This window comes from Anolis carolinensis, chromosome 1 (assembly GCF_035594765.1).
Source record: "Anolis carolinensis isolate JA03-04 chromosome 1, rAnoCar3.1.pri, whole genome shotgun sequence".
NCBI classification, from domain to species: domain Eukaryota; kingdom Metazoa; phylum Chordata; class Lepidosauria; order Squamata; family Dactyloidae; genus Anolis; species Anolis carolinensis.
The window spans coordinates 76,026,839-76,050,888 of record NC_085841.1 but is presented as its reverse complement, the minus strand read 5'-3'; the positions used below and the strand labels follow the sequence as shown (position 1 = coordinate 76,050,888).

At 40.2% G+C, this 24,050-nt stretch overlaps 1 protein-coding gene across 5 annotated transcripts in view; it reads left to right on the top strand.

The window, feature by feature from the left end:
• ccdc170 (coiled-coil domain containing 170) overlaps nt 1-23,754 on the top strand; it is an 86,637-nt gene extending 62,883 nt beyond the window's left edge. For 3 of the 5 annotated variants that reach the window (XM_016995885.2, XM_062977332.1, XM_016995883.2), the window contains 5 exons: nt 7,702-7,902; nt 11,553-11,726; nt 12,108-12,350; nt 14,452-14,688; nt 23,456-23,754. In XM_016995885.2, the coding sequence (XP_016851374.2) occupies nt 7,702-7,902; nt 11,553-11,726; nt 12,108-12,350; nt 14,452-14,688; nt 23,456-23,626 (1,026 nt within the window). In that variant the 3' untranslated portion in view covers nt 23,627-23,754. The remainder of the gene's footprint in view (nt 1-7,701; nt 7,903-11,552; nt 11,727-12,107; nt 12,351-14,451; nt 14,689-23,455) is intronic. The other 2 variants (XM_062977310.1, XM_062977321.1) reach the window with 2 other exon arrangements.
• The last annotated feature ends 296 nt before the right edge of the window (nt 23,755-24,050 follow it).

Below are 24,050 nucleotides of genomic sequence, written 5' to 3'. Positions count from 1 at the left end.
TAACAGTGCAAATTACTAACTTTTCTTATCTCTTGATTGTATGCTGTGGTGCTAGGTGCAAACAGAGTACAGGATTGAATCTTGGGCTTTCAGGAATCACTCCTCACTTTAAACTTGTTGGAACAATATTTCCTGAGTGAAATCCTCACATATTGTGAGTGTGTACATGCAAAAGAGAGAGAAAGATGGACAGACAGACAGATTTAACTGCCAGAAGTGCTTTTCTGCATAACATCCCAAGAAATTAGGTACTTGTGAAAAACTAAGCTCTTCTGTTTCCATAGTCATGGCAGTTAAAGTGGTGTCAATTCATTCCACAGTGTAGATGCATCCTATGCAAAGCCAAAAGTAACTTGGGTGGTGGATAAAATTACATGGAGCTGAGTTGGATAGCTGTCTTCTACTTCCATTGATAAGGTTAACTTTTCACTGTTTTGCAGTGCAAGCCACTGCATATGGTGTCATCTGCTAAAACATAAAGTATGGATTGGGCATGCCTCAACATGTCATTCCAAACACATTATCAGTATGCAATGGTGCAGTGAGAGTGCTGCTATATTGTATCAGCTCTGCAAATAAATCCACAAATATTCCCATACTGGGAGAAAAGCAGTACATGAAATACATGAAATTGGCGTCCTCATAGCAAAAGAAGTGTGTACTTGACACACAAGAGAGGCAATTTACTTCTTGAGCTGCTGTAGCATCAAATACTAGAAGCATTGATGAGTATGTTATTGCTGTTTCCTTAATGGGTGGATGAAAGAAGATCCTCCAGATATTGTTGGATTGCAATTTTCATTACTTCTAGCAAGCACAGTAGGTGATAATGAATGCTGGGAGCTGAAGTCCAGCAAATTTCAGGAGATCCACACTTTGCAGGTGCCTTTTCAACAACGATGCCTGAACCAAAGTACAGTAGAGTCTCACTTATCCAACATAAACGGGCCAGTAGAACGTTGAATATGTGAAAATGTTGGATAATAAGGAGGATTTAAGGAAAAGCCTATTAAACGTCAAATTACATTATGATTTTACAAATTAAGCACCAAAACATCATGTTTTACAAGTCAACAGAAAAAGCAGCTCAATACACGATAATGTTATGTAGTAATTACTGTATTTATGAATTTAGAACCAAAACATTGCATTGAAAATATTGACTACAAAAACATTGACTACAAATAAAGATAGAATTGCATAAAATGAACTTACAGTAGCAACATTGTCAGAAGTTAAATCCATAAAAAGTTCAGTCCTTACTACCTAGAGAAACACCTGTGGACCCGGGGAGGAGGCAGACTGTGTTATATAATCCAGAACATTGGATAAATGAGACTCTACTGTACTTGAATTGCTGTATGTGTGGACTTAGGTAAAATCATTCAAGAACATGGCAAAATATAAGATGCCTACTTAACTGTAGAGAAAATGCAGCTAATACCGAGGCCAAAGATGGAAAAGTACCCAATATATTTGCTTAAGAAGAGTTAGCCTTTGACAAATATACGGCACTGAACTGAAAAAGGTGAATGTCCTGTTTACACTATCCCAGAGTGATGCCCATCAATAAGAAAGTGTGCACTTCAGCCTCTGGAGAGTTCCTGTTTGGAGGTCAGGCGCTGAGATAACCATGTCAGAAAGAACTTGAGCATACTCTAAAGTTGTTATTCTCAGGAAAGTGCTATCTGTTCTTTGGTTTTAGTTTGGATGCATTTACACTTGATAAATCACCTTGAGGCCTATTGATTCCAGAAGGAAGTGGAAAAATCACATCTAATATGAAGTATTTATGCACAGGGCTCACTTTAAAGAAAGAATACTAAAATGTTGGCTTTTTTAAAAAGAGCTAATATTTATGGCTGCATTCCAAGTAGCATATCCATGTGTAGGAAACAACTGGAAACAATGTTGACCTATCAATTTTACAAAAAATTAAAAACCATATAAAGCATTTAGTGCAACTAGTCATTATCAGTTTAGGTATTTCCCTAATTGTTTGTTGTCTGTAGTACTGAATTAGCATAGCAGTATTGGCCTGTGCCACATATCTGGAGTCGTCTTGTTCACGTCCACCAGTCACATTTAGTATCTTTATTGCGTGAGGCTGCACTTGTATAGGGGAATTTGGAGCTGGCCTGGCTGACCTATGACTTTCACTGAGTTTTCAAGGATGTTAATAATGGTCACTCTAGTTCAGGCATGGGCAAACTTTGGCCGTCCAGGTGTTTTGGACTTCAACTCCCACCATTCCTAACAGCCTCAGGCCCTTTCCTTTTCCCCCTTGGCCACTTAAGCAGCCGAGGGGGGAAAGGAAAGGGCCTGAGGCTGTTAGGAATGGTGGGAGTTGAAGTCCAAAACACCTGGACAGCCAAAGTTTACCCATGCCTGCTCTAGTTATAGCATTGAAAACACATTTTGTTATCCAAAGACTAGCAAGCCATAACATCATTCATTTAAATAGCTATACATATATTAGGATACCTTTGAGAGCCATTTCATGTCCTTGTCTATGTTGTGTTCTGTTACTTCACGTAGCACACATCTGCACTGTAGAACGAATGCGGCTCAAACCCTTTTTAACTGTCTCTGCTCTATTCTATGGAATCATGGGAGATGTAGTTTCACAAAGTCTTTAGCCTTCTCTGCTAAAGTGTGCTGGTGCCTCAACAAACTACAATCCCCATAATCCCATAGCATTGAGCCATGACAGTTCAAGTGATATCAAACTCCATTAATTCTACAATGTAGGTGCACACTTATTCTGGAAAAAAATGTTACAATCCCTAGTTTTGGTTGAGAAAATTCCTTATTTGGACTCCAGCTCAGTGGTTATTTTGTCTGAAGCTCTAGTCTAAAAAAATGAAGTTTCAGGCTTTGGCCCTGCTATTTGGTGATATTTCACTGTTAGCTGGGAGTCTGACAGGATCTCCTCCCCCGTCATTTCATTTCTATCCTGCCTTTTTCTCATTATGGGACCCAGCATGGCTTATACGTTCAAAGAATGGAAAACGAAGAAGTTTTGAAGCTATGAAATAAACAGCAACATTACGGCTTGCCATTATTTGATTTATCGTTTTAGCTGTAGCTCTTTTGTTTGCTTGCCTTTGTTACTGTTTATGCAGTTCACATCATTTCCATAAAACTTTTTCCTTTGTACCTCAGTCACGGGTAACATAATGCATTTATATTTGAAATGTCGTAATCTTTGAGTACTGGAGCTGTCAGAAGAAAAGTGAGCATTGTGTGCATAAGTACTTACAAACTCAAGCCAGCTTGCAAACACCAGGACTACATCTGGCAGTCAGAGAGACAATGCAATATGTCTTCTGAGGGTGGAACTAAAAATGAACAAATAAACATCCAAAACACTACACTTAAATGGGTTTGTGAAGGTGGTGACCATGGGAGAGGTCTGCAACATAATAAAGCACCACAGTGAATATTCATTTTTATTATTTAATATGGTTTGATATAATCAGATTTAGTCTTCTTTTGGCCAAACTTGTTTCAATATTTTTTAAACTTCTGTTGGCATGAAGTTGGTGGCCTAAAAGCACATTGGTCTTTAATATCTAAAATGTTTTGCAGTATATTAACTCAGTATAGGTCCCTCCAGTTCAAGCCTTTACCCGTCTCCACCCCAGTTACATCAAGCTCTGGCATTTATTAGACCACCTCCTTTGTTCCTCTCTGTTGGGTCAGAGTATGGTATTCATTCAAGGAAAAAAATCATTGAGCTGAAACAGACCACATGTGCCATCCAGTCCAACCCCCTGCTATCCAGGAAAACATTTTAAAGCCACTCGTGACAGATTGCCATCTAGCCTTTGGATGTGGCTCTTAATGAGACATGCTGCATCATCATGTCTATGACCCAGACCACTGGAGAAATTATACTGTTTAGCCAGCATTCCACCACCCGACATCTGCTGGGAAGTAGCAACCAGCAATGAAAGGACCAAGGCATTGACATCTCTGGCCCATCCCCTGTTTGGGTATCAGCCAGCACACCAGCGCCTTAAATCAAAAAATAGTTCTCTAAGATCTACAGAGATACTTGCAGGAACACCTCAGCAAGCGAGAGTCCAAAAGTGGCAGGCTAAAACCTGGAACCTCAGTCAGTGGCTGACACTGGATGAGAGACTCCCTCCTGGGCACACAGAAGGCTGGACGACTTGGAAGGTGTTGAACAGATTGCGCTCTGGCACCACGAGATGCAGAGCCAGCCTTAAGAAATGGGGCAACAAAGTGGAGTCCATGGCATGCGAGTGTGGAGAAGAGCAAACCACAGACCACCTATTTCAATGTAGTCTGAACCCTGCCACATGCATTATGGAGGACCTTTTTACAGCAACAACAGAGGCACTCCAAGTGGCCAGCTACTGGTCAAAGGACATTTAGTATAATGCTAAGTTGTTGTTTTAAAAAAAACTTGGTTTGCATTTTCAAATACATTACAACATGTACTCTTAGTTTGCTTTTGACATGATAAATAAAAATCTAGCCTCTGCTTAAAACTCTCCAAAAAGGAGACTTCACCACACTCCAAAGCAGCATATTCTACTGTCAGAAGGCTCTTACTGTCCAGGAGTTCTTTCTCATATTCAGGTGGAATCTCTTTTCCTGCAGTCTGTTTGTTAAGCTACTTGTACCAGACCCCTTGGGGAAACAACAGGACAGTGTTACCATTAGGAGGCCCAGTGATCCATTTCCATCTGGTCTTGAAGGAGTGTGAAGGCAGTTCCATTCTCAGTCTTCCTTTTGTTCTACTTCCCTGCTGGTGTCTAATTTGAACTCTCCCTCTGTGTCCTACTTGCTCTGTCCTGCCTGCCTGCCTTTTTCTGCTATACTTCTTTGCCTTGAAAAGGTTTCCTAATATTGTTGGTATTGTTAATAAAGAATCCAATGAATGAGTTGGTAAGTATTATGAATACTTAATCGGCATACTCCATCAAAAGCCTTAAGCAGCCAGTGCAGATCCCTGTACTGGTTCAGCATAAATGCCATTGTCTGAAATATACATAATTAAGCTGCAATTTCGTTTTTAAAAGTGCCAATGTCTGACACTTGCTATCCATGTGAAAAACACCCCTCCACATAGCTTGTGTGTTTGAATTTTGTGTGAATTCTGTTTTATTTGTCTTTTTAGTGTGTGCTTTAATCTCCTTAATAGCCATGAGACTGGATGTTGACAAAACATACAGCTTAACTTCATAATGGCTGAGATGCTCAATATTTTAACCCCTGCATCTAGTGATGGTTGGAAATTGGGGCCTGAACACAAGAGGCCGATAGTGCAATCACAACAGGATAAAAGCACCTATCGATGGAGCTTAACACACAATGCTGAGTATCTCCTGTAGTCAGTTTGTGCTTGACTTGTGATTGGATATTCTCATTTCATTTTTAGGAAAAGCTAATCTATGAATTCAATCTCACTGTTTTTCCATCACTCTTCTTTTTGTGATAATAGCCTGTCTCAATATTGCAAAGATGAGTAAAATCTCACCAAAATTGTGTGCAAAATAAGTTGCAGCAAAATAACAGGGAAAGGAAAAAATAGGGGGGGGGGGAATTGCACATATGCAACTGGTAGGGCAAACAACTTTGGGGAAGTGTGAAAGTTTTGTTGGTGGCGTGGAAGAACTCTATGAGCCTTGTCACACTGACTATATTATTTGTGTTTTGATATCTTTTTTTTGCTGCCATGGCAACATCCTATGAAATCTTGAGATTTGTATTTTATGGAAAGGTAGAGGCTCAGGTGACGTAGTGGGTTAAACCACTGAGCTGTTGAACTTGCTGACCGAAAGGTCGGTGCTACGAATCCAGGGAGCAGGTGAGCTCCTGCTGTTAGCCCCAACTTGTGCCAACCTTGCAGTTTGAAAACTTGGAAATGTGAGTAGATCAATAGGTACCACTCCGGCAGGAAATTAATGGTGCTCCATGCAGTCATGCTGGCCACATGACCTTGGAGGTCTCTCCGGACAACGCCGGCTCTTCGGCTTAGAAATGGAGATTAGTACCAACCCCCAGAGTTGGACACGACTAGAGTTAATGTCGGGAAAACCTTTAACTTCTTTATCTTAGAATTCTTAACCAGAGAGTTTTCATGACTCCACAAATTACAAACCCCAGGATTCAATAGAATGTTGTAATTAAAGGTAGAATTAGTATTATAATTGCATACGATATAATGAAAAGGCCATAGATTATGTGTATGAACCAGATAGAAAACTATATTAAGCATTACGGATACAGTCAATGCTCATCTTTTTTTAATTGCAGGAATGAAAATGAGTTTGGACTGCAATTCCCATTAGCCCTAGATAGCATAGTTGATAGGAAGGAATGATGGGAGTTGAAGTCCTATAAGCCTGGAGTGCCACAGGTTCTTTATCTTTATTACACAGGCTAATTGTGTTTAAATTGTGATATCATTAATTGTTCAGTCTAAATTGAATGTATAAAAATGCAGAAGCAATTCAGTCAGTAGAAGAATGTTATAGAAAGCTGATATCAATATTATTCATTTGACTCTTTAAAAGGTTATTTGATCCCTACATTTTAATTAAACGTAGTTTCTGAATTTTAATTGACATTTGAATGTTATGCAAAGGTGATTTCACTGAAATTAGGCTACATTTACAGAACATTCCTAAGCATAATTATGAGATCCTACTGAACTTAAGGGGACATTCTAAGCATATGGAATTGCATTGTTAATTATACTTCTTTAGGAGAGGATGCCAAACTAATCAATTACAGCTTGATTCATATTTCATTTTATATAATTGAGGCCATGGCAAATACTCCTTTACCTGTTGTACAAAAGTTTACATGGGATCTTACAATCTCCAAACAAATCTATAGCAGCAGAAAAAACATGCATCATTATCATTAATTTTTGTATTTTTCCATCAAGTGTACATGACATGTTACAATAACACACACACCAAAATTCTGGGTCCTGTATAATCTAAAATATGTGGGTGTCCACACACACACACACACACACACACACACACACACACACACACACAGAATCGTCCAGATAAAATATATCTTAATAATAATAATAATAATAATAATAATAATCCGAAAATACATCACACAGTCCTAGACACTTGGGAAGTGTTCGACTTGTGATTTTGTGATACGAAATCCAGCATATCTATCTTGTTTGCTGTGTCATACAATGTTGTTGTGTCAATAATAATAATAATAATAATAATAATAATAATAATACAAAGCAACTCAGAAATAGATGTAATCAAAATATATGTATAATAAAGAGGTGTCTTCCAGCTCTATGAACCTATGAAATTTGATTGAATTGGTAATTCAGGTTGTAGTGGAGTTTACGTGTGACATCCACACTGGGGTTTCTATAGCTAGGTTTAATAACAGAAAATGTATTTAGCTGCAGATTTATGCACCAATATTTATTTTCCTGTTTGATTTACACAGAACCAAATATTGTAATCTAGAAAGATTACAACCAGTTATTTCTTAATGAAATGGAGCCATAATTTCTTTTGAGCTAATTATGCTTCTTCTAATTAATTTGTAATTCTTCCCATGTTCATTGAATGGAGAACAACTATTCAATTATTTTGGATAAGCTGATGAACTCTTTGTCCTGCAGATTGATTTCATCTTTAGCCAATGACTTGACTCTGCTTTCTCTTCCTGCAGATGGTATTCCAGCTGGAAACCCAAATAGCTAAACTTACCAAGACACTGGAGACTCAGAAAATGTTGTACCAGGAGGCTTTGCAAAGGGCCAGAAAAACTGAAAGCAGTTCTGAGGCATTGCATGATCAATTGATGCGTCTGGAAGGCGAGCTGGTATCTGGGGACGTGATACGAGATACTCTGAAGCTTGAGAAACAAAAAGTAATAGCTTTACCGGAAGATCACAAAATAAGCTAGTGAGATGACAGTCTAACAACACGGTGCTGGATGCAACTAAGTAGAATTTCACAGGCTGTTGTGTTCATGTATTCTGTCGTATGATAAACATCTCTTTTTACACAAATAGATTTTTTGTAGGTTTGATGTGGGGACCTAGATAATTTGTAAACTCAGGATAACATTTAAAGCTGAGTCCATCCAAGTATCTTATATAGTATTATAGGGTCAATCTACACCGTAGAATTAATACAGTTTGACACCACTTGAACTGCCCTGGTTCAAATGTTGTGGAATCCTGGGAACTGTAGTATGACAAGGCCTTTAGACTTCTCTGTCAAAAAGTGCTAGTGCCACAACAAACTAGAAATCCCAAAATTCCATAGAATTGACATATGGTGGTTAAAGTTATTTCAAACTGCATTAATTCCATAGTGTAGATGCATGCTTACTGCCAGGTAAGGGACAGTATGAGCTGTTGATAACAACTTACTTTTGAGTTTTGGATTTGAAAGTAGCAGAGAAAATAAGGGTTTTTTATGTTTGTTTTTTTTCTTTGTTCCATTTTCTGTCAGCTTGGAATTCCATGAGATGTTATGTTTTGGAATTAGTCTTGTTTAGCTGGAGCATGACTGCTTCAACAGACCTAAAATGTTGTACAGTAGTTGACTGAAGCAGATGTAAACACACCAAAGGGCACAGAGCCATTTTCAACACCTCGTGCCTTTCAGTAGGCTGCTCTGGGCAGGATAAGCAATAACCTAAAGCAAAATCACTTTTCTATGTTTTTTTTCTGGTTTGATGTGAGGAAGCACAATAGCATTTACAGACCAAAATAGGTGCCCTAAAGACTACTTTTGGATCAAAAAAGTTTTTGTGAACCATGGGGTGCAGCAATCCCACCTCTTCTCTAAAGGAAGTGTTAAAGTACAGTTGAAAAAGTAAGCCACCATTTTTGTTCAGTCATTATTTAATATCCATTGGCGAATATATGGCATCGTTCTATGGGAAGGAGTAAAGATGCATTGAAATTCCCAGAAGAAGTCTGTATTGTAATTAGAAAATCCAGGCTTTTTCTTCCCATCTAAGCAACATTTATTAACTTTCCAAAGCTGTAAAGGGAACATCAGTCCTTTATTTCGGAAATTGATTGAGAATTGATAGGTGGCTAGTCACACAAAAGCTCTACTCTGGCATTAGTGCTTTGTCTGAAGAGAAGAAACTCCTTGTTTTCATTGATTCCTCCCATGGAAACAAGATCCCCGCTTTTCTTGTTAACAATTGAAAGTTTTCTGGAAAGGGCCAATATATCCACCAAAGTGCATCATTTGATGGGTTTTCCAACAGCTTCAATCCATATGAATGGAAGGAGGTAGGTAGAGGAAGAGCTTGACATAGAAAGACCTCAGAATGTGAACACACTATGCTGATTCATCTCTCCTCTGAAATAAGAATAGTGTGGGCATATCCTTGAAAGGACAATAGTTTAAGAGGCATTGTTTTCTGATTGAGAAAAGTGGGGGGAGGGGCTATTCTGGGGAGTAACTGTAGCAGTCTGTTCCAGAAAACACATTTAAAAAGTTTTGATGCACCGTAAATGTTTATTTAAACATAGGTTGCTTGTGGAGTGGAACGACAATCTGCATTGTTCTAAATGGCACTTGGTTGTTTGCTTCCCTGATTTCCAAGCCTTGAAAGCACATGCTGTATACAGAACAATCAGGAGCAACAGTAGCTTTTGCATTTGATCCTGCTCTAGTAGTTTTCTCTTATGTGTTTCTTTCAATATCATTCTATTCAGTTTGTCTCTTACCTGATTAGTCCTCTGGGTCATCTTATGCTTAATCCTTCCAACTGACCTTGGCCCCAGTTTCCAAATTGTTGTCTGTGCAGGACTCAGCACTAGGACTTGCTGTTTTTAGTAGTTTCATAGGGCTGAAGCAACTGTCCATAGCAGGGGTTCTCAACCTGTGGGTCCCCAGATGCTTTTGGCCTTCAACGCCTAGGAATTCTAACAGCTGGTAAACTGGCTGGGATTTCTGGGAATTATAGGCCAAAAATGTCTGGGGACCCCAAGTTTATTTATTACAATTTATTACAATATTTATATCCCGCCCTTCTCACCCAACAGGGGACTCAGGGCAGTTGAGTACCACTGGTCTATAGGAAGTCACTTTCTCAAATGAATCAAGAGAAAGACTGCTCTGCCAGAGTTCCCAATTTTTTTCACCTGACAGGGAATTCTGTTAAGTGTAGAAGAATGAGACATTCTTTCATTCATTTGCTGAAAAAAATACAATACCAGCACCTGATTTTTTGGGGTAGTCAAATTAATAGTATCAAAATAGAATTTAAAATCGATATGTCATCCAGTATGATACTTGAAGAAAAGTTATCCTTTTAAAATTATAATTGTGACAAATCTTACTTGATGTATTAGGTTTTCTGAGTGATCTGGAGCTTTCAGCAATCTAATTGACATGCTGCAATATCTTTGGAAGATACAGTTGGTTATTCAGATTTAATTAAAATGTTATCTCTAGGAATCTACAGGTAGCCAAATATGACTCTATGGGAACTGACCATAAAGTTATGCTAACAGACCTAGAGATGTGTTGTCGAAGGCTTTCATGGCCGGGATCACAGGGTTGTTGTATGTCTTTCGGGCTGTGTGGTCATGTTCCAGAAGTACTCTCCTAGAGATTCCAAAAGAGAACACCACTCTAGGAATTGCTAGGTCTTTCAGTGCAGTGCTATGCTCCCCTTCCAAAAGATACTTATCATGGAGTCATGGTGCGTCTGTATACTTTGGTTAATGCTAATCATCCGATGGGATAATTCTGGGCCCTTTACCAGGACTACTTTGGTCTAGTTTTATCAGATAACTTTTATATAATAAGATCCAAGGAGGTGGGCAATTCTGGTTGATGTCGTGTATGCTACTCCTGGGTTGTATGTAGCAGGGAAGGAATGTCCAACTGATTATAGGAAGTGACAAGTGTCATCCTGAGAGAGAGCACAGGTTGAGATACTTTAAAGCAAGCTTTCATATGGCAATGTCTGAAGGAATGTATGTTGAACCAAAAAGATAGGAACAGTTACATTTTTTCCTAAATAAAGACAGTTGCTCACTAATGCTTGTGCTTATTCATCCTTAATTCGTTGAAATTTTCACTGTGTGAGTGAAATGTCCAATTTGAAAGAATAATCCCTGAAGACATGCAATTTCTTATGCATTTACAGATCTCCACACTTTCTTAATGTTCTATCTGACTAATATTTTTAAATGAACAATAGAAACCAAAACTCATTATTTTCAGCCTTGATTTACATTTCTTTTGGGAAACCTAAATTATTTTAAAATGTGTTTCCTGTAATGCATCAAATCAAAAGAATGCCAAATACAATAGGAGAAATCCAGATAAAATGTTCTCTTTTTGATTCCTTGCATATGTCAAAAGAAGTATGCCAAGACAGGGCAATTTTTCACCCACATTTCTGGCAAATTTCTGCAGGAAAAATATTATACCGTGAAATAAATAAATTCTACATCAAAGCAGTTACTAAAATATAAGAATTCAAGTTTTTTTGTTTTGAATATAACTTTTTATTACTATTTCATTTTCTCTCTGAAGTATCTTAAGTTTCTGGATCAACTTTCTGAAAAAATGAATCTTGACAAAATGGCAGCTGATATTGGATTTGACATGAGATTGGATGCAGTATTGGCTCGTGTGGAACAATTAGTCAAACTGGAAGGAGACACGTTGATAGAAAATAAGATCATAGCACGGAATCTGCAAAGGAAGGTATGAAAAGCTGAGCAGGATTTTAAAATGTTATTCACTGAAAGAAGGCTGAATAACTGATGGTTTATACTGATGGAGAATCAGAATAGACTGTGAGATCTCAGTTTGAATCTCATTTAGCCAAGAAGTTAGCCATTCACAGATTCTTCCAAATTATCTTACTGGTTTTTGGTGAAAATAAAATAAAGGAGAGTGATAACTATGCAGGAAGAAACTAGAGAGTATTATTTCATCTTCCAGAAGGAGCTGGCTGATCACCATGCTGGCTAGGGAATTTAGAGGATTTGAGGTCCCACAAATTGCTTTTGTGCAAGGGAGGCTAAACATGAAAACAGAATTGCCATTATGTTTGACACCTCTTTTTAAAACTCTGAAACATAGCTGAAAACTCAGAAAGAACAATTTGACAACAAAGAGCTACAGCTGAAACTTTTGCGTCAGAAGATAGCTCAGTTGGAAGAAGAGAAGCATGTGCGCACAGCTCTGGCAGTGGAAAAAGACGAAGCTAATCTTACAGTCAGAAAGTTACAAAAAAAGCTGGAAAGGTTACAGAATGAACTTGTTTTGGCAAGAGAAACAAACACAGAGCTTAAGGTTAAGCTGGCTGACACCAATGAATTGAAGGTGGGTAACAAAATTAATCTCATTTTTTAAACCATGATTAGAAAGTGTATCAGTGAAGGTGCATGATTTTGCAATGAAATGCACGTTTCCAAAGCTGTGTTCTTCATCCTGGTTATTTGGCAAGGAACGCAATTTGCTTAGAAATTTGTGATCTTCAAGATCTTGGATTTCAGAAAAATAATTCATTTAAAAAAAATCATATGAGCGTTTCCCAGAATTTTCAAGCTGAGGGGCTTCTCAAATGGCAGGCGAGCACAAAGAATGTGTGTCTGGCTGCAGAGCCCACAACTGCTGCCCTTTCCAAAACTCAGAGCCATATCCACATTCACATAGCAGCCTATGTTCAGGAGAGGAGGAGAGGGAAATGTAGCCATTGCCAGCCTCCCAAAGCTAGGACTACCCTATGCACATTTACATAGTCATCCTAGCTTCTGGGGGTGCCTGGGTGAGTGGTCACCACTACTACCTGCCTCTCAAAGCTGGGGCTGCTCTGCACACATTTACTCCACAGCCTTTCTTTCAGGAGGTGAGGGGATAGCTGTCTTGGCATGGAGTAACGTCCCAGAGTCCAAGAAAGTATGAAAGAAGCAATGCCCACTTTACTCTCTCTTTCTTGGCCGTCTGTGGGCTTCCCTGCTGCCAGCTGCCAGGCACTGACCTCTTGCTCTTTAGTCTCCAGAGATAGGAGACAGACTGAGCTAAGATCTGGAGGCCTTAACATAGGGCCTCGCCATCGTGCCAACAGTCTTTGATGAAAGGGAAGGTACATGGGATGCCTCGTACCGCCCAGCACACCCTCTCTCCTTCCCCTATCACATGGTGGGGACAGGACAGGGCGCGCTGGCACCCTATCCTTATCAAATGGGATAAAGCGTGACAATGCGCAGCAATGTGTGTTGCCCTGCCACCCTTTCCCTCATCATATGGGGAAAAGTGGAGCTACCCGAAAAACATTTTCCTTCCTGTGGTGGAGGAGGAAGCACCTTTTGATGCTTCCCCTCCACTTTGAGGGAAATGTGGATGGAGCCTGCTATGCGTCATCTGATGGTGCTTGGCAGACCCTGTCCAAGCCCTGGCTAACAGCAGCAAAACGGGGCAATTTTGCCCCGTGTGAAGAGGTCAATAGTCTACGTTCCTGTCTTTGTGGGCAAAAGGCCCCAAGTCAAGTGTCACTCCTGTCTCGGAAAACAGGAGCAAATGGGCTAGGGCAGGGCAATGGCACACCCATGTCAAAACAGTGGGACTGCAAACTGATAGAATGCAGGGTAGTAGGCATCCCACACTTTCCTCTTTTCTTCCTGCTGAAATATTTATCATTTCACACTACCTAAATGATGTGGTCTCACTCTCAACAGATTATTCTCTTTACCAGAAAATGTATGCACATCAAAACTGCAGTTAAGTGCATTACACCTGGCAACTCCCAAGCCTCTATCTTAGGTTTAGGTTGCCACAGATAGCAGAGAATCATGTTTAATGTTCTCCTATGCTCTTTTTTCTGTTTAGTATTATGATGGCAGACAGAATCAATCAAGATTGATAGGTTGATTATGTCATCTTTTTAATGGGCTAGATCTCACATGATCAGATGCATGGCTTACTAGTGCCAATAAATGTGGCCAAACAGCCCTTAAACTGAGGAGATATGTGGCTGAACTACATAAGAAATCTATTATTAGCTCTTCTGAGATGTGTCTTTTTCTCTCTTAAAACCAGTGTCTAATTTTGTGTAGAGAAATGGTTCTGGGACCAAAACCTTTTTCTTTACATAATTTCCCATCTAAATTTCTCCCTTCATCTGCTATTTGCAGTGTGAGGAGTAACATTCATTATTTTTATCAAGATAAAAAACACCTCAATAAAGGTAATTTATATCAGGAAAAGGAGCGTGAGGTGAGATGAAAGTTAATTGCACTATCTTCAGCATCAACTGCAGTAAAAATAGGAGTCCCCTGTGTTTATTTTTAGGTTAAGGACATCTTTAGTTCTTTCTTCTTTTCTATTTGATATAGTTTGGCATGATATATCTTCTTTCTCAGGCAGCTTTGGTCCCAGTGCTTACAGTCTTACTGAGGCAATTCCCTCTGGAATTTATTTGCAGATCAAAACGCTGGAACAGGACAAAACTATAGAAGATCTAAGCAAGTCCCAGGAGAACCTGGAAAAGTTGAAGGCTAAAGCTGAGAGGCAGCTGACCTCTGTCAAGTCTGAGTTACATGTTGTAGAGCGGGATGCAAAGGAAGATAAAGAAAAGGCCAAAAACATGCTGGAATCTGTTATGAATGAACTCACAACACTCAAGTCTGCTTTGGAAGAAGTAATGAAAAGAAAGGAACAGGTATGGGCATTTGAGAGAGTTCCATATTAGATGCCAAGTTCAGCAACAGAGGTGTTTGCAAAGAAAGAGCAGCAGATGTTATTGCCAAAGTATAATAACAAAATAGGAGTAACTGTTGTCAGTTTAGTTGGATATACATTGGGTGCTAAGGAGGAAATATGCCTAAACTGACAATCAGTTTGGTAAATAGATTCAGTAGGACCTACTGAATCACTTTAATATGGTATTTGGAGAAATTCTATGTTTGCTAGAACTTTATGGTTTGTCGTGGCATCCTGCTCTAAGTTACTGCAGGGAAACCTAGTAAAAGCAGCAGGTTTATATTTGCCCATTTTGTTCTTAAATGCTGGAATTGTGCTAGAAGAAAAATAATATGAAATTAGAAAACAGCAGTAGTGCAAAAAGGCTAAGTTATGTGAGGAAGTACAATCATGGGACCACAGATTGGTGAATCAGCACAATTGACAAGCTCCCACTCTCCAAGACTTCTGTATACAACTGAAGACATAGCTATTTCAACAAGCCTTTGACCATGTTTAGAATCCCTTAATGAACATACCTGAAGACCTAGAACAGGCATGGGCAAACTTTCTAACTTGGGAACCGCATGATGGGTCAGAGTGGGGTGGGGAGGCCGGAAAGACGGGAAACATTTGGGTCCCAAAAGGGTTGGCTTTGGTCAGGATGAGATGTTGGACAGGAGAGAAAAAGTGTATCCATTAGACCCCGTATTGCTTACTCCTGATATAGAATCCTAGAGCTGGAAGAGATCCCCAAGGGCCATCCAGTCCAACCCCCTGACATGCAGGAAGGCACAATCAAAGGACTCCTTATACACAATCTGCAGAAAAGCCGCCAGAGAAGGAGGCTCCAACAGAAAGTTTTTCCTAATCTTTTCAGTTGGATCTCTTTCCCTGCTATTTGAACCCATTGCTCCCTTGTGCCCTGGTCTCTAGAGCAGCAGAAAGCCCGTTTACCCCCTCTCGCCTCTTCAAAATTTAGAATCAGACTGAAGAGAATGGGGAAAATACACAGACCAATTAGATATGATCTCACAAATATTCCCAGTGAATATGCAGTGGAGGAGAAGAATAGATTTCAGGGACTAGATTTAATAAATAGAGTCCCAGAAGAAGAAAAGAAGAAGAAGAAAAAAAGAAAAAAAATGAAAAAAAAAGAACTATGGACAGAAGTCCACAACATTGTCCAGGAGGCAGCAACAAAGTACATCCCAAAGAAAAAGAAAACCAAGAAGGCAAGATGGTTGTCTGCTGAGACACTGGAAGTAGCCCAAGAAAGAAGGAAGGCGAAAGGAAACAGCGATAGAGGGAGATACGCCCAATTAAATGCACAATTCCAGAGGTTAGCCAGAAGAGACAAGGAACTATTTTTGAACAAGCAATGCATGGAAGTGGAAGAAGACAATAGAATAGGAAGGACAAGAGATCTCTTCCAGAAAATCAGAAACATCGGAGGCAAATTTCAGGCAAAAATGGGCATGATTAAAAACAAAGATGATAGGGACCTAACAGAAGCTGAAGAGATCAAGAAAAGGTGGCAAGAACATACAGAAGATCTGTATAGGAAGGATAATAATATAGAGGATAGCTTTGACGGTGTGGTGAGTGAATTAGAACCAGACATCCTGAGGAGTGAGGTTGAATGGGCCTTTAGAAGCATTGCTAACAACAAGGCAGCAGGAGACGACGGGATCCCAGCTGAGCTGTTTAAAATCTTGGAAGGTGATGCTGTCAAGATGATGCATGCCATATGCCAGCAAATATGGAAAACACAAGATTGGCCATCAGATTGGAAAAAATCAATTTATATCCCCATACCAAAAAAGGGAAATGCTAAAGAATGCTCAAACACCTGTACAGTGGCACTTATTTCCCATGCCAGTAAAGTAATGCTCAAGATCCTGCAAGGCAGACTCCAGCAATACATGGAGCGAGAGTTGCCAGATGTCCAAGCTGAGTTCAGAAAAGGCAGAGGAACGAGAGACCAAATTGCCAATATCCGCTGGATAATGGAGTTTCAGAAAAACATCTACTTCTGCTTTATTGACTATTCTAAAGCCTTTGACTGTGTGAATCATAATAAACTATGGCATGTTCTTGGTGGTATGGGGATACCAAGTCACCTTGTCTGTTTCCTGAGAAATCTGTATAAAGACCAAGTAGCCACAGTAAGAACAGATCACGGAACAACAGACTGGTTCAAGATTGGGAAAGGAGTGCGGCAGGGCTGCATACGTTCACCCTACCTATTCAACTTGTACGCAGAACACATCATGCAACATGTGGGGCTTGAGGAATCCAAGGCCGGAGTTAAAATTGCTGGAAGAAACATTAACAACCTTAGGTATGCAGACGATACCACTCTGATGGCTGAAAGCGAGGAGGAGATGAGGAGCCTTATCACCAAGGTGAAAGAAGAAAGTACAAAAGCTGGGTTGCAGTCAAACATCAAGAAAACCAAGATCATGGCAACTACACCTATTGATAACTGGCAAATAGAGGGAGAAAACGTGGAGGCAGTGACAGACTTTATATTTCTAGGCACGAAGATCACTGCAGATACAGACTGCAGCCAGGAAATCAGAAGACGTTTACTTCTTGGGAGGAGAGCAGTGGCCAACCTTGACAAAATAGTGAAGAGCAGAGACATCACACTGGCAACGAAGGTCCGCATAGTGAAAGCAATGGTATTCCCCATAGTAACCTATGGATGCGAGAGCTGGACCATAAGGAAGGCTGAGCGAAGGAAGATAGACGCTTTTGAACTCTGGTGCTGGAGGAAAATCCTGAGAGTGCCTTGGACCGCAAGAAGATCCAACCAGTCCATCCTCCAGGAAATAATGCCCAATGGCTGCTCACTGGAGTGAAGGATATTAGAGGAAAAGCTGAAGTATTTTGGCCACATTATGAGGAGACAGGAAAGCTTGGAAAAGATCACGATGCTGGGGAAAATGGAACAAAAAAGGAAGAGAGGCCGACTAAGGGCGGGATGGATGGACGGTATCCTTGAAGTGACTGGCTTGACCTTGAAGGAATTGGGGTTGGGGACGGCCAACAGGAAGCTCTGGCGTGGACTGGCCCATGAGGTCACGAAGAGTCGGAGACGACTAAACGACTGAGCAGCAGCAGCCTCTTCAATGGGACAGCCTTTTAACTCTTGAAATATGGTTCTGATGTTCCCTCTCAACCGTCTCTTCCCCCAGCTAAAGATCTCCCAGGAGGAAAGGAGGAAGGAAAAAGAGAAGGGAGAAAGGGAGGAAGGGAAGAAGGAAAGAAGAGAAAGAAGGAAGGATAAGATGGAAAGAAGAAAGGGTGGAAGAGAAGGGAGGGAGAGGGAGGAAAGAGAAAAGGAAGGAAAGACGAAAGGCAAGGAAGGAAGCACGGAAGGGTAGAAGGGATGGAAAGGTGGAAGAGAATGGAGGGAGGGAGGGAGGGAGGGAGGGAGGGAGGGAGGGAAGGAAGGATGAAAGCGTGGAAGGGAAGGAAGAAGAGAGGGAGGAAGAGGGAGGTAAGAAAGAAAGGGAGAGAGAGAAGGAAGGAAAGAGAGAAAGAAGGAAGGATAAGATGGTGATAGAGAGGAGGGCCTGATAAAAGAACCTAAGGGGTCGCATCCAGCTCCTGGGCCTGGGTTTGCCCATACCTGACCTAGAGACTATTTTGCCATGCACTTTATGAGACTGTTGCTTTTACTGATTTTAATCAGGGGTGTTTGCGATGTTTATGTTGGTTGTTATTACTTTTGTGTTATTGTCTTTACACTTTTTGTATTTTGCATGTTTGCACCCTTGAGTGCTTTGTGAGCCTCCCCAAGTCCCTTTGGGAGGGTGGTGGGGTATAAATAAAGTTAATTTATTTATTTATTGCATGAATGAAGGAAGGCATGACATTGTGAGTATCCACTATCAATGATAATGTGGCTATAGTGGAACAGCAAATTTGTGATAAAGTATTTGGTTTGTAGAAAGTACTGTATTTTATAATAAAAATAATATTTTTCAAACTTGTCATTACATCAAAAACAAGAATAATGTAGTCTGTTATATCAAATGTCACCTATTTTAATAATACCACATTAAAGAGCACACAACAATTGCAATCATTTGGAATGTGACCTTTAAAATACAGTGAACCACAAACAAAGTTCTGCACATATTTTGACATTAGTTTAGGTCATGCAATGAAGTGTGTAATATTTAATATGTAACTTCAATATTAATTGCACAGAACTTCATCTTTGTTTCCTTCTGTTTTGACTAAATTCTTTTTTCAAATTCATGAACTTGGCCCAAGGCAATTATGTTAAGCTGCATGTTGATGTGACGGCTGAATCAAGCTTCAATTTATCCATCCAATGTTCTAAGGCTAAGTGATATGAATATATGCTCTTACTTTTCATGCTGCTATATTGTGCTGCTTTGGATTTCCCACTGTGAGTGATATTTGCATGCCTCTGTATATATAAAAAAACCTAAATAAGACTTTATCATTTACCTACTCCTGTTCAATAGCCTGTCCATTTGTATATATTCTCAAAACAGTTCTGTAAGCAAAGAATAAACACAATATTTGAATATCAAATGTAGTTATTGAAATACTTTTGCACTTCTTTTTAGTTATAGAAATTATGTGTGATGTTTTATTACCAGAATTAAGGAATTATTATTATATCAACTAAAGCTCAAATTTACAGTTGCCAAGTTCTGTGCAGAATCTGATTGCCTAAATTGTACTGACATTGTATTGTTGAAAACTTTTATGGCCAGAATCACTGGGTTGTTGTGACTTTTCTGGGTTGTATAGCCATGTTTCAGAAGCATTCTCTCCTGACATTTCACCCACAAACTCTGGCATCCTCACAAACTCTGAGGATGCCTGCCATCGATGTAAGTGAAACGTCAGGAGAGAATGCTTCTGGAACATGGCCATACAGCCTGGAAAACTCAGAGCAATGCACTCACTGACATTTATTGGACAGTCATCAACACATGAATTGTAATGGAACTTCTTCCATGCTGTGGCCCATTATGTCATTAAAAATGGAGGGGAAAAACCCTCTTTCAAGACTGGCTTGGAGAGTGATGGACTCTTCTTTTCTGAGGTCTTTAAACAGAGGCCATATAGTTTTCTTTTGGGAATGCTTATGTGTGTTTATTGTGGCATAGTAGGGCTTTGTGCTGGATGCCCTTGCAGTACCTTTTGACTGTGTGATGGTTATCATCGATTGTAAGATACAACTACTTATAACCTCTTTCACAGAAATAGAACAAAGGGGAGAGGAGGGGGAGTAGCTTTATATGTCAAAAACAGTTACGTTGCAGAAGAAATGCAAGACTGTAATCCGGGAAACCAGCTTGAAAGCATCTGGATAAGAATCAAGGGAACCGGGACTCAAAAAGATCTTGTCGTGGGTGTCTACTACAGGATGAAGGACTTGATGAAGCCTTCTGTCAACAGCTGACCAAACAGGCACAAAGAAGAGATATAGTAGTCATGGGCGATTTCAATTATCCCGATATCTGCTGGAAAACAAACTCAGCCAAGAGTACAAAGTCCAACAAATTCCTCACTTGCCTTGCAGATAATTTTATGGTCTAGAAGGTAGAAGAGGCAACAAGGGGATCAGCAACTCTTGATCTAATCTTAACAAATGTGGAAGACCTGATCAATACAGTTGAAGTGGTTGGATCCTTAGGGGCAAGTGACCATGTGCTCCTGCAGTTTGCAATACAAAGGAATGCTGAAACTAAGACAAGTCAAACACGCATTCTGGACTTTAAGAGAGCTGACTTCCAAAAAATGAAGGAATTACTGAGCGGCATTCCATGGACGCCGATATTAAAAAACAAGGGAGTTAAGGATGGATGGGAGTTTTTCAAAAGTGAAATACTCAAGGCGCAAATGCAAACAGTGCCAACAAAGAAGAAAAATAAGACAAGTGCAAAGAAGCCAGAATGGATGTCCAAAGAACTTCTAACTGAGCTAAAGCTCAAAAGTGACATGCACAAGAAGTGGAAAAGGGGAGAAATCACCAAAGAAGAATTCAAACATATAGCCAACACCTGTAGGGAAAAGGTTCGCAAGGCTAAAGCGCAAAATGAGCTCAGGCTTGCCAGGGACATAAAAAACAACAAAAAAGGCTTTTTTGCTTACGTTGGTAGAAAAAGGAAGAAAAAGGAGGCGATAGGGCCATTGCAAGGAGAAGATGGGGTGATGGCGACAGGGGACAGGGAAAAGGCAGAACTACTTAATGCCTTCTTTGCCTTGGTCTTCTCAGAAAAAGAAAGCCATCTTCAACCTCAGCAACACGGAATGGACGAAGGATTGGGGGAAATCCAACCCCAAATAGGGAAACAAGTTGTCCAGGAACACTTGGGCTCTCTAAACGAATTCAAGTCCCCAGGGCCAGATCAGCTACACTCAAGAGTACTGAAGGAACTAGCGGAAGTTATTTCAGAACCACTGGCAATTATCTTCGAGAGTTCTTGGAGAACGGGAGAAGTCCCAGCAGATTGGAGGAGGGCGAATGTCGTCCCTATCTTCAAGAAGGGAAAAAAGAACGACCCAAACAATTACCGTCCGGTCAGCCTCACATCAATACCAGGCAAAATTCTGGAAAAGATCATTAAGGAAGTGGTCTGCGAACACTTAGAAACAAATGCGGTCATTGCTAATAGTCAACACGGATTTACCAAAAACAAGTCATGCCAGACTAATCTGATCTCTTTTTTCGATAGAGTTACGAGTTGGGTCGATACAGGGAATGCTGTGGATGTAGCGTACCTGGATTTCAGTAAGGCCTTCGACAAAGTCCCCCACGACCTTCTGGCAAACAAACTAGTAAAATGTGGGCTAGACAAAACTACGGTTAGGTGGATCTGTAATTGGCTAAGCGAACGAACCCAAAGGGTGCTCACCAATGCGTCGTCTTCATCATGGAAAGAAGTGACAAGTGGAGTGCCGCAGGGCTCCGTCCTGGGCCCGGTTCTGTTCAACATCTTTATTAACGACTTAGACGAAGGGTTAGAAGGCACGATCATCAAGTTTGCAGACGACACAAAACTGGGAGGGATAGCTAACACTCCAGAAGACAGGAGCAGAATTCAAAACGATCTTGACAGACTAGAGAGATGGGCCAAAACTAACAAAATGAAGTTCAACAGGGACAAATGCAAGATACTTCACTTCGGCAGAAAAAATGGAAATCAAAGATACAGAATGGGGGACGCCTGGCTTGACAGCAGTGTGTGCGAAAAAGACCTTGGAGTCCTCGTGGACAACAAGTTAAACATGAGCCAACAATGTGATGCGGCTGCTAAAAAAGCCAATGGGATTCTGGCCTGCATCAATAGGGGAATAGCGTCTAGATCCAGGGAAGTTATGCTCCCCCTCTATTCTGCCTTGGTCAGACCACACCTGGAATATTGTGTCCAATTTTGGGCACCACAGTTGAAGGGAGATGTTGACAAGCTGGAAAGCGTCCAGAGGAGGGCGACTAAAATGATTAAGGGTCTGGAGAACAAGCCCTATGAGGAGTGGCTTAAAGAGCTGGGCATGTTTAGCCTGCAGAAGAGAAGGCTGAGAGGAGACATGATAGCCATGTACAAATACATGAAGGGAAGTCATAGGGAAGAGGGAGCAAGCTTGTTTTCTGCTGCCCTGCAGACTAGGACACGGAACAATGGCTTCAAACTACAGGAAAGGAGATTCCACCTAAACATCAGGAAGAACTTCCTCACTGTGAGAGCTGTTCGACAGTGGAACTCTCTCCCCGGGGCCGTGGTGGAGGCTCCTTCCTTGGAGGCTTTTAAGCAGAGGCTGGATGGCCATCTGTCGGGGGTGCTTTGAATGCGATTTCCTGCTTCTTAGCAGGGGGTTGGACTAGATGGCCCATGTGGTCTCTTCCAACTCTACTATTCTATGATTCTATGATTCTATGATTCTACTTAATTTGCATTCTAAGACCTTGAATAACCTTTTATTCGAAAATGTGGCGAGCATCTCTTGTTAAAACATCAATCCTTTGAAATACAGTATTCTCACTAGCGTTAGAATACATGTTTATTTATATAGCCTGATTATCGTTTTAGCATGTCCACTTCCTTAAATGTTAACAGAATGTTGTGTGCCAAATACAAGCACCAAAAGAGCTTTTTCTCATCTGGGCTCTTACATGAGACTGAATGGTTTAATGCAGTCAAGGCAGCTGGGACTAAAGCACACTATGTCATCCAGCCAGTTGTAAAGTGGTCTTAATGCAAAACACGAACAAAAAAAAATATATTCAGGCTCCAACTAACAATTCTTCTGATATGTGTAATGTAGAATTGAATCCAGCACAGTCCCCTTTTAAGGAACAACAATAAAGCCATTGAATAATTTTCAAGTGGGCCATTACCATCAGTTTAGTCAAAATACAATACAATACAATACAATACAATACAATACAATACAATACAATACAATACAATACAAATATGCTTAATATTCTGTGTTTGGAACAGAGGCCCAGAATTTGACTATTGTTACCACTTCTGTTTTGGAAAGAGTGAGTTCAGGCTTTGCAAAGCATGTCATACTACCAACTCTGAATGGTATTGCTGGATAGTTTTCTGTCTAGACATTAGCCATCATGCCTGGGATTGCTATCATAGTTTTAAATGAAGATCTTGGTGAATTGATAGATTGATGCAGAAAAACAAATGATACCTAATACTGTATATCTTCTTCCCATTTTTATTTTCTTATAGCTATCAAACTTCAGAGAAGTAGTCTCCCACATGCTGGGCCTTAATATTGCCACTGTTACTCTTCCTGACTATGAAATAACAACTCGCCTGGAGGAGCTGATCCATGCTCATCAGCATCATTTTGTTCCTTGTGTCTGCTTCAAAGATGAACCTTTGCATTTTCTTCATTGAAAGAAGGCAGTGGAATTTCCTTTGCCACTTGTCTTTTTCTCTTTGCCAATGTAGATGTTCTAGAACGTGACTTTAGAGCATTAAAACACTGTAAAAGCACTGTTACAAATAAAACCTTTTACTTCCAAGCTTTTTAATAGTGTCAGTACTAATTTGCACACTGCGAACTTGAAACATTCCAGAATGTATCAATAAACAATATTTTCATAGGAGCTGAAAAATGTGTGCATTCAGCCTCAAAAACTGAAAGAACACTACAACCATTATCTAAAAATGAGTGTTTGACTTATTAACAAAAAAGAACTCAACATTGAGTACTTTTACCACTCACTCAGCAGTTTATTTTTTTAAATAGAGAGTGGCATCAAGGGACAGGAGGAAATGGGAAAGCCCTCTTTCATTATCCTATTCCCCAAGGATAGCT